This window comes from Physcomitrium patens, chromosome 3, assembly GCF_059467195.1.
Source record: "Physcomitrium patens ecotype Gransden chromosome 3, ASM5946719v1, whole genome shotgun sequence".
NCBI lineage: Eukaryota > Viridiplantae > Streptophyta > Bryopsida > Funariales > Funariaceae > Physcomitrium > Physcomitrium patens.
The window spans coordinates 24307328-24318686 of NC_143412.1; the positions used below are offsets into that span (position 1 = coordinate 24307328).

The 11359-nt window shown below is 36.9% G+C and overlaps 1 protein-coding gene across 7 annotated transcripts; it reads right to left on the minus strand.

Moving 5' to 3' along the window:
* Positions 1 to 3269: 3269 nt before the first annotated feature.
* On the minus strand, positions 3270 to 10510 carry LOC112279492 (subtilisin-like protease SBT2.5). Of its 7 annotated transcripts, none has more exons than XM_073532416.2 (13): positions 10375 to 10510; positions 9951 to 10159; positions 9398 to 9580; positions 7566 to 7855; positions 7121 to 7277; positions 6473 to 6867; positions 6149 to 6244; positions 5856 to 5928; positions 5432 to 5717; positions 4933 to 5258; positions 4520 to 4787; positions 4070 to 4351; positions 3270 to 3847 (listed from the first exon to the last, which is right to left on the minus strand). In XM_073532416.2, exons 4-13 carry the CDS (start codon positions 7841 to 7843, stop codon positions 3432 to 3434), a joined length of 2577 nt encoding a protein of 858 aa, XP_073388517.1. In that variant the 5' UTR covers positions 7844 to 7855; positions 9398 to 9580; positions 9951 to 10159; positions 10375 to 10510; the 3' UTR covers positions 3270 to 3431. The 7 variants fall into 7 exon arrangements, with proteins under 7 accessions (XP_073388517.1, XP_024369750.1, XP_024369749.1 ...); XM_024513982.3 differs by adding an exon at positions 8864 to 8976 and having other exon boundaries at positions 9951 to 10413; XM_024513981.3 differs by having other exon boundaries at positions 9398 to 9562; positions 9951 to 10413.
* Between the last annotated feature and the right edge of the window lie 849 nt (positions 10511 to 11359).

Genomic DNA, 11359 nt, shown 5'->3' on the forward strand with positions numbered 1-11359 from the left:
TTTTTAGTTAGAATCCATCATCCTATTTCTTTTGCAAGATCTAAAGCTATTTTTGCATTGGATAAGAGGATTGTGTTTAGGGACACAATGAAGATAGAAGATTGGAGGGCTGAAGACAATTTATTTAGAAGAATTAAGTAGAAATTTTTACATAATTATAAATATTTGATAATAATTTTTTCAAGTGAAAGATTTATAACATTCATACTCATAAGAATGATGATGCTTAAGAAGCATATTTTACAAAATTTTACCAATTAATTGAAACACTACATGAAGGAAATATTGAAGAAATTACAGAAGAAGGAAGAATATTCTCAATTCCACTTCAACAAATTGAATATCTAGAGACATATCCAACATCTCTACTATGTAGAAATGCACTTACGAGCCAAGCAAATTCTCAAGAGAGCTAATAATTTGCACCTCTTGAAAGATCACAATGCTCCAAAAATCATAGATATACTTACAAGTGAGGCTGTAATGGCCTCCTCTCCTAGCTGAAATTCCTCAAAATTTCAGTAGCTTACTCAAAAATTCTTTAATATTGGTTAAAAAAAGTGATGAAGCTATATTGGATTAGTACAAAGAGGTACAACTATGGTGGATGTTTGTTGCAAAAAAATCAAAAAAAAAAAAATAGAGACAAAAGAAAAGAAGAGAAGTATATTTTGAAGATACTAAAAATAGATAAGTTTTTTGTTACAACAATCTATATGGACCACATTGCAAAGAGTGAAAAAAAATATAAGCATCAAATACGCAAGTTGTACCTCTACAATTGCAATAACAATTGTAAGAAGCTGCACACATTTAAGCATCTTTTAACCTTTGGCACATTGGCCATGAAATTAGATTCTAAGTAGTGACTCTTGGCAGATCTCAAAGTAATTGTGGAAGCAGAAGCACATCTTAAAAAAGTTGTATAATCATGGAAGAAAAGATATTTCTTGTATAGCCTTTTAGACAAAGACACAAGCTCTTTAATTGCACTTGTGGCAAATAAATTGAAATATAACATCTATAACCTCAATTTCTTGAATAAATTTAGACAATATATGTACATTTTATATATGCTATTTGTTGAATAACATATTATAAGAAATATGTTGAATAATAGCTTATGAGCAATATAATGACTTATATTGTACCTTCAATCTATTGAATGAGTTTGATAATATGTACACATTAAGGAGTTTGAATGCCTATTTCTTCTAACTTGTAAAATCTATGTAACTTTATCTTAAAGATTGTGAGGTACAAAAAACATATAAACATCTTCAGCAATATGACAGTCTTCAATGTGCCTATACCAATTTCAATTGAGATTGCAAAGTGCAACTTGACAAGAATGTGCAACTTTGTCAATCTTAGAGTAATAAATCGCAACAAGATTATGGATATGTATAAGGAGTATATCAATCCCAAGCTTTTAAGTGTGAACTTTACTATCAAAGAACAATATATATATATATATATATATATATATATATATATTGCTTGGAGCAACAATAAGATAGATGCATCCAAGTTGAATATTTTTTTTTCAAAAATGCTTGATATTAAAGAATCTTTGAAGAAAAATGTATTTAAGACTAACATAAAAATTCGAGTAAACAAGTAGGTAGTATTATTATGAATATGATTACTATTAATTTTCTATTTAGTTCTTATTTTTCAAAAATAAATTTACAAATTAAGGTGGATGTAGTTAAATGCATGAATAACAAAAGTTTGCTCTTTATCTATTACTCCTATAGTATAGAACAAATACTAAATAAAATTTTAAGTAGTAATTATAAAGTAATTTGAGTTAAATATGCATTTTTTTAAGTGCACCATTTATTTATAAAGACGTATTTGAAAATTACAATAGAATTTTATTTACTTTTAAAACTAAAATATCATTAATTATTATAAATATACATCTATATTATTATATATACATGTATATATAATTGTTATATATACATGTATATATAATTGTTATATATACATGTATATATATTTTTTCTTGACCAAAATTTCTTTAGGAATAGTCAATTTGTAACTTATCAATCACAAATTAAACTTTTTTTTTAGCTTTTTTGCAACTTAAAGCACAAATTTCTATTATATATATATATATATATATATATATAATTAATTAATATGATTTTTTTATTAATTTATATATAATTATTAACTTATTTTATTCTTTATGATAACTTTAATAATTATATATATATTTATATATATATCAATGCAATGATATCATATTTTAATACTTATTGAAGACTATAGAATAATTTTTTAAAACTTGTATAAAAATTAATATTTATATCATTGCACAATTCTATCAATTTAGTTTACAGGGATTTTTATTTTATTTTATTGTATTTTATTTAGAAGATTGATGTTATATCTATTTGTTACATTTTAAAGTCTAATTATAAATTTATATGTTAATCACAAATAATGGTGAAAGTTTAATAAATAAAAGTATTCTATATATAAAATACCTATTTATAACTTATATAATTTGGAAGTTAAGGAGCTTAATTATAATATAAAAATATGTAATTCTTATATAACTCTCCAAATAATTGATACTTTTATACTAAACATTGATGCAAATTAGAAGACTGATTCTTTTAGAATATATCCTCTCTATATTGTAGTTTCTTTAAAGTGTCTTTGTTAACTTTTATAGTCAAGATCTTGTTCTTTGTAGTGACATATGTTTTTGTTTTAATTGTTTAAAACCATAAATTTTTTAATTCTTTTAAGTTAAAAGAAATAGAGGATATATTTACAATGAAATCATTACTTCTACTTAGATTCATCTATAACTATGTACAAATACTTGTGTATTCTAAAAATTCGGTATTTTAATTTTTGAAGCTTTCTTGGTTTGCAAATACACTAATCCATCAACCTTATTTTTTTCCACAATATCAAAAGAATATTAAATTGGTAAAATTTGCATTCTTCAATTACACACAATATTACTTAGATATAAACTCGTTTTTTTTTTTTTTTTTTTTTTTTTTTCCCTTTTTTTTTACACAATTCCCTAATATTTTTCTGCATTTTCTTCTTTGCAGATGTTTTCAAATCTTTAAACTTTTCAATGTCCTTGTTCGTTGATTCTATTTTTAATATCCATTTTTATTGTTGAGCAACAATCAATGAAGGTAAATATAGAAGCACAACTTCCCTCTGTAAATGTGTGGACAAACAAATCCCAGTCCCCAGTTCTGTATGAACACACTCCAAACAAAATTGTATACAGTCCAAATGATCTGTATGTACACACTCCAAACAAAATTGGAGGGTAACTCGTGATCCATGAGACATCCCAATGAATCAGAAACTGTAATCAGAGCCTGATCTCTTAAGACAATTAAGCCGCACAAATCCTGGCGTTACATTAGGAAAGGTGCACTCTTTCAAATTTCCTTAACTCCAACGGACACTGGAATATGCAATGCATGACCTAAGGACCCCTTGAACCTGATTTGTCCAAATGATGCCATTTGTGATGCCAGTGTAACTCGCAAAAGAATGTTGATGGTTTGCTTGTTCTGACGACCAATTCCAATCGTAAATTGTGAGGGAGTGACGGTGATGACAACATCAGCCGGATTTGTCCATGTGATGGTGTAAGTTTCTCCAGTGACCATGAGGTTTGTGACAGTCCTGGAGACGGTTTTGGCTTCCACAAGAGTAGCAAAGGTGATGGACGGCGTGTTGAGGTCAGACGGCATACCAGGAGCTGGAGGGCAAGGAGTCTTTGTGGCAGCGAACACTTCTTTGGGGTTGGAAATGTTTCCAGAGCATAGAAACCTCACGTAGTCCAAATAACCTGTTACATGTTTTAACGGAAATGTTAGCCACTCCTACTATTTGACGACTTTAATCGTCAGTAATCAACAATCTGGCAGAGAATAAGATAATAGGATACGAGTTTGTTACAAATATTCCTATCGATACAATTATAATGGAATGCATCGGTTACAAAGAACTGGTTTGAAGTTTTCTGAGGAGCACATTCGCAGAGTCAATGTAAAGATGGGAGAATAATCACCTGCTTCGAAGATGAGACCTGGATTTCTCGCAGCATTGATGTTCAAGGCACCGCCTCCCATATCAAACGGTGTAGCATCCTGCAGAAAAGGTGTCGAGCCTCCAGACAGCTGTTCAGACAGAAGAGATCGCCCTTGTTTATCTTGGACGTCAGCCGTGGTGATTATGGCTGAAGAGAGAGCAGCTGGGCTCCACGTTGGATATTTCTCTTTGAGCAGCGCAGAGAGTCCCGCCACGTGGGGTGTTGCCATACTTGTTCCCGAAATCATAGCAAATTGTTGACCTACAAATTGACTATCAAACCATCTCAGCACCGCTCTCTTGATTCATTTATGGCTTCAGCACTGTTGCTTGCAGCGAAACATCACATTTTGTTAAGTCCTCGAAGTAATGTGCGCTAGATGGAAAATTAAAATTCAAATAAAAGTTAAATCATTAGGCGCAGGGTAACCTTGATAGGCAGGCTGGTCAATGCCGATTGGGGTCCAAGCTCCCCAGATTAAAAAGCCGGGTGCCAAGACATTTGGTTTCAGGACATCGGCTTCATTGAAGTCAAAATCTTTCACGTCTGGTCCTCTCGAGGAGAAAATGGCTACTTTTTGAGCCACGCCAGTGTAACCTATGATTTGTCCATTTCCTAGTTTTGCAGATGCTCCAAATGAGACCACTTTCCCGGTTTGATCCTTCTTTGTATTTGTTTGATAGTAACTCAGAAGGGCCTGCCATAGCATTCATTTTCATATTAAATGACTCTTATTAATACACAAATATTGAAGAGTAGACTAAGATCATCTCGAGAATCAGCTTATGCGTGATCAAGCCAGTTCTTGAATTTAAATCTGATTCTCATGAATAGATGAATACCGTTGAATCAGCAAGGTTTAGAAGGCCAATGGCTGGCACTCGGAGGGGCACAGGGTCAAATTTACTGCCAGGCCCATCACTGTCCACAATCAACACCACCCCAGCTGCTCCGACAGCTTCAATAGTCTTAACTAATTGTTGCAATGTACTGCCCCCAAAGATGTAACTGAAGCCGTATGTGCAAATGAGGAGTGAACCACTGACAACAGCTCTGTTGAATAAAGAAGGCTCTTGGCAATCGCTCGGGGAGAATAGCGGACTACCTTGACCTTGCGTTGCATCTGCAGCTAAAACCAAACGATAGAATCCTGGACCTTTTGTCGCCGCTGTTATTACAAAAACTGTCCACGATCAGTCAATTCTACCAACCACTTACTAAACGCTGCTCATAATATGCACGGTCTAACATAAATCACTGACATGAATATCGAGACTGTGAGACACAATCGATCCCCAATATTTAGGAAAAATAAACCAACAAGTTCTCGAATTATCTTACGAGCTAGTCCAGTTCCTTTCAGAACCTTTTTATCTCCAAGTGTAATAGAGTTCGGAAAAGTCCTGTCATCAACTCCCGCCGCTACAGATAGTACCCAGGGGCTAAATGATGTCACCGTCTTAGCAAAAGGACCCCCATTTCCAGCAGCTTGAACAACAAGTATGTTCGCTTTGACGGCATTAAGGAGTGCTACATCTAGGATATTCAAAAATGTACTTGTTGAACCTCCAGGTGGGCTGTTTGGACCAAGAGACAGGCTCAGAATATCCACTCCATCCTCAACAGCCTGGAGCATAGACAATTTTATTTTTTATTTATTTTTAAATATCACTACATAACAGTTATGTACTATGGCTACATAACAGACTATGTCATGTATACGAATAAGATAAAAGTGAGCAAGTAATTTTGACAAGAAATGAACCTTGTCGCAGGCTTTGATAACATCCGGTATGAAACCCCCGATCAAAGGATATAATGCCTTGTAAATTGCAATCCTAAACGATAAAAATTTCTGTTAGTTTTGTAACGAAACGTAGCTATTCATTATTGTAATCGTATGCTATTGGCCAATGCTTCTATTGAAAAACAAAAACATTTATGAATCCTGATCATATCTATCAAGTATTGAGATTATAATAATGAGCACTATTAGTCACGAGAAGTGAGATCCAGATGACAACCAAAAACTTTAACCAACATTCCAAACCAACTCACCGCGCTCTTGGAGCCATGCCACTAATTTTACCATATGTGACATTGTTGACAATGACTGGCACCCCCCAGTTTCCAGCTGCGATAGACGCTACATGACTGCAACAAATACACCACACTGGGCTATGAATTTTTGACAGTAAGTATTAAACTACTACCAGTAAGTCTCAGTGCTTGGCCCCCTTCGATTAGCTGGAACCGCGACTTAAAATCTTCGATTAAATAGCCATAATTGGAAAAACTATAGCAACATTTAAATTAATGTCGGATTCAGCCTATCACGTGCACGTGTAAAAAGAGCAAACCCAAGTGAAGAAAAATGATAACCTTCCATGGCCGTCACCATCCAAAGGGGATGCAAAATGAAGGGAGGCATTAAATACGCCATCTTGACTAGCAGCAGCAGCAAAATGTTGAGCTCCAATGACTTTGCCGTTACAAGAACCAGCAGGAAATTCTTTGGCAACCTCGCACACTCCTTGATACTTCTTTAGAGGACCATAAGGCTTCTGTCCCGAAGTTGAGAAACTAGGATGTTTGGGATCGATACCTGTGTCTACTATTCCAATAATGACGTTCTCTCCTGCACCTGCGACTCCACCTAATTCTGACCATATTCCCTGGGGTAGCCCGAGATAATCTGGAGTATGAATCGTTGCCTTCTTCACTGTGTAGCTCTTCTCAACCCGCACCACTGAGGGATGCTTGGTCAATACTGCAGCCTACAAGGGATCAAACAACAAGTTTTCCGGCTTAGAAATAATATACAGTATTAAGATCAAGATCGGAGTGCTAGACAGACTAATCTCTTGAATAAAAGAAACTCACCAACCTACTACACCATCCAGGTCACCAAACTCTAAACAAGGATGTTTTATCAATTAGAAGTTTTAGAACATCTGAGATTATTTTTTTTCTCGAGAACAGCTCAATGGTTGCAAGAATTCAACCTACTCAAACTTATAACTGATTTACCTGGTGAGAGGTTAGTCGTACAGCAGCCCCGTTTAAAATATGAGTAAAGCTGTAGAGCTTGGTGAAGCTGTGCTCCTCAAAGAGGTCCTCAAGTAGTGTATGATGCTTTTGAATCAAGTGTGATTGATACTTCCGCACCAGATCCTTAACATGGTCTCTGGAGAAAATATAGCATTGGCTGATCAAAGGCTTCAAAAAAGTACCAATGAACTTGCACAGTAAAATTTTCTCCCACAATATTTGTAGAACCTTACAAATCTACACATAATCTCTCCAGCAGAAAAAAAAAAGAACAGGGGAAATGAAATTGCAGAGTTTGAATGCAAGAGCACACTCGTGAATAAAGGATTTGATGCAAAATATGTTCTGGAACTGAAAACATCTCAAATCTTAACACTTGATCAATTGGAATTTTTTAAAACATTCCAGCGGAAGTACATGCTACCTTCGATGATGTTTCTTCCAGTTGTTTGTGAAGTACTTGGCTGTGCCTCTCAAACCAGGAATGCCCCCTTTGTATCCCACAATAGGCAGATCTTCCATCACCACTATGTACGTGTCTATATCCGCATGGTTTCCTACAACAGCGTCATTGCCTGGAATCAACACTTCAAGGACCAGAATCACCACTAAAATCCATCTCCTCTGCAATGATGCATAAAATCCAACGCTCTTTAGTGCCTTGGATAATGCGGGTTTTCGAATGCAATCCATGCGAGCCATCTGTTTACACCCCTGCAGAAACAACAGTCTATCAACGTTATTTCTCTTCTTTGTTTTTAGTTAGTAAAGATAAATAACTTAGCACTAGCAAAAGCTATTACCACTGACATAACAGTAAAACTAGTAGAAGTACTTGGCCAAGATCCTTATTCCTTATTGTAAAAGATAATAACTTGTTTCTGTACAGCCGCATCCATCCAGATACAACTTTAGAACTCATTTAACATTGTGAAGCCAGCGTGATGGCCAGAATCTATACAAGAACATGGGATCCTTGTTCAGTCCTGTTTCACATCACCCAGCTACTTCGACGCTTCATTTTAGCGTAATTCTGTCACACATGTGAGCCCTCTAATTTGCTGCCAAGGTCCACTTTCTAAAACACCAGAAACATAGGATTTTTTTTATCATTGTCTTCACAATCACTCAAGTGAAAGCTCCTCAAAATATCAACCACAAATTTTCTTATCTCAATCCTTGGGAGAATCAAGAAACAAGTCAGACAAAGTGCAAAAAAACCATCTACTGACAGTAGCTCACCAAACATGATTAAAAACTACAGTGAACGATAACCTAGAGCATGGTGTCTGCTTCACTTTGATGTTGAGGCTTGGATTGACAACCTCTGATACTTTTCAGTGAATCTCTATCGCCACTTCCACTGTAAGCTCAGATTTCGGGATTTCCGATTGCGTCAGGAGTGACATTGATCACAGGATCACAGGATACTTCACCCCAAAATGGCTCTTCCCAGAAATTTTCTCTACAATGATTTTTAGTCGCAGCTCATTATTTTCATTTTGCAATGCCTAAACGAGTAGGAGAATCAGAATGTAAACTTTTGAAAAATCTCTGTTCATAAACTTGGGCTTTCACGACACAATACCATACATGTGATCGGTCATCCCCAGCGTTCACAGGCTGTCTCTCCCACAAAGACAATTTATTTCCGGAAAGTTAAGATGATTTCTACGTTGGTAGCAATTGGCGCAGCCGATGCGTAGAAATTTAGGGACAAACCTAGATTTCAGGTGGATGTCTGCATGTCTTCTCTTCCCCGTGACAGTCGTTGTCAAACTACAAGTTACACCAAGACGAGCTCGCATCTCAGGGTTTTAGAGAACTTTCTGGCTCTGGAGCACGTTGCGAACGCTCAGTGGAAGCTAGAAAGGACCAATGTCGCCAAGCCAATACGCTAAAGACCAACCAAGTTTCTAACCTCCCTTTCGCTTGCTCTCCCCATGTAACAAACTCACCATCCTCAAACGTGCACGAGAATGATTGGCAAATAAAGAAAATGCAATCTCAGAATTTACATTCTATGAACTGCAACTAGGATTCTATGGAAAAAGCAACCTCTTTAAGCTCCCTCTCAAAAACGAGCTGTTGCACATTGCACAGGTGATTCAGAACACTTTCCTCAATGAGAAGCGAACTGCATGCAAAGAGGCTTAAGTGGCAAAAAGTTGCAAAGGACTTCAGGGATGATTGGGATTATGAATAGCATCCTCATGGCCAGAGAATGCTTCACCATTACATCGGTAAGGTACTAACCTTGTTGGGATGATAGAGTGCCAACCAATGATCTGCATCCCCCACTTCCGCTCGCTCCCCACACCGCCACTACCTCCTCCGACTTCGTCCGCGTTGCCTGTACCACCATCCAGCTCAACCCCATACTTTGAAGCTTCCTCTGGCCCGCAGCAGCCGCCCCTTTACCTGCAGCGTAGAATGGTGCTGCACACAGAATCATTAGACATGGCGCAGTCTGTTGTAGCTCTGTGGCATGCACGGAAGACTACCTCCTGCATCTGGAAGACCTTCTCTTTCCCCAAGTCCCCCACTCTCCCAGTTCTGTTCCTCAGTCTTGGAAGCTGACAGGCCAACTTCCAACTCCCCAGTTCCATCTGCGACACCGTGAAGCCTGGGACTCGACAAGAATCCTGTCGCAGAGACATTGTCTAAATATAGATAAAAACGGATCTACAGTCAGCAAATAATGCATCTGGAACTTCTGCCTCCCGGTCAGTAATGAAGAATCTGTCGCCGAAAACCTGAAAATTTCAAAATATTCTATTGTAAAGCACATCTTCGTCATCGTTCATACCTGCACTTTCGGGACCCACAAGTGCACGAGCAGTGGGGCAGGATTCTGTGGAATAGACGTAAAGTGGGATTGCTTAAACTGCCGTAGGCCATAGTGTGCCCTCCGCTGTGCTCGTCGCGTGAGGACTGCTGCGTCTATTGGCAATGTTCTCAAACAATGTCACGTTGCCAAGAGATTGCGTCGCTAGGGTTTGGCATTACGCGAATTGCCTGCTGAATCGAGGGAATTATATTGAGCTCTTTGCTATGGTGACGTTCATTTCAGTGGAAAACTTCTATGCACTGTGCGTCTCCATCAAATTTCATGCCATTGTAGATGGTGACTTTTCTAAACAGATTCACCGCCTTTGAGCACTGCACTACGTTGATCGCGTTTTGGGTGTACACTGTAATTGCACTGATTAGCGGGACTAGGAGTGCGTTACCGTTGCCTCTGGAGGTGTCGTTCATATTTCTCAGCATAGCCTTCGGGTTGGAATGCCTCGATCACCCATGGAGCCGCGAGTCCGTGCAAGTGTTCGAGAGTGAGTGCAATTTGCTGTTGGCCTACACCTCTGGGCTGTGTGCTATTACCCTAGGGTCAAAGCCTTCACTCGAACCGTCATCGTTCGTTCGAGTAAAGAATCTAAGATCATGATCACCATGAACACTTCTAGGTTTAAAATGTTTAGACGGATTTATCTCAAGTGTTCTATCAAGTGGTTTAACTTAATGGACAAAGCAAGAAAAATCAACGTAAATCATTCAGAACCAACCGCCTTATCTAAATGATGACAAAGTAACTTGTGATTTTGAAAAGATTGCATCTAAAGTCTGGTAACAGTAAATAGTATCCACCAAGACCAATAGAAACCAACTTTTTCCAGTAATATATTGATTGCCGATGCATTGGTAAATCCACAAATAATCCTAAATGTCTCAAAAAGTTCCCTACATAGTGAATTAAATTTTGGACAAAAACTAGTCAAGATTATGATAGAACCAATTTTTCTACATACAAACCAATTAGTTGAAACCTCATATTGTTACTTGCCCAAAGTATCTATACTCAACTGCAAAGGTGTTATCCATCTAAGGAAGATGTATCCACCACAAATGATGCCTATCCAAATTTCTTAAAAACATGGGATTAGAGGAATGATAAGCAAAGAAATAAGGTGCCATTATAAGGCCATCAAGATTAACAAGAGACATAGTGAGGTAGACAGGTTCTTAAGGGTTGCAAAAAATACTTAATAGATAATAAAGAAGTAACTCATTACATAGTGAACCCTACAAAGTAACACCACAAGTCAAATTAGTATTGAGCCGAAGATCGTGTAGTTTCTAATTGAACAATAAACTATCATTTTTTTTTTTTTCTAATCATTGTGTGTATTGATTCTAGTCTTGTAAGGTCGTGTCTCATGC

What these genes read in the sequence shown, in the direction of transcription:
- LOC112279492 (XM_073532416.2), bottom strand. Translation starts at nt 7,843, where the DNA reads ATGGCTCGCATGGATTGCATTCGAAAACCCGCATTATCCAAGGCACTA. An exon ending in GAAAGGAACTGGACTAGCTC is followed by an intron (nt 5,259 to 5,431) that starts GTAAGATAATTC and finishes TTGTAATAACAG; the next exon opens with CGGCGACAAAAGGTCCAGGA. An exon ending in AGGTCTCATCTTCGAAGCAG is followed by an intron (nt 3,848 to 4,069) that starts GTGATTATTCTC and finishes AACATGTAACAG; the next exon opens with GTTATTTGGACTACGTGAGG.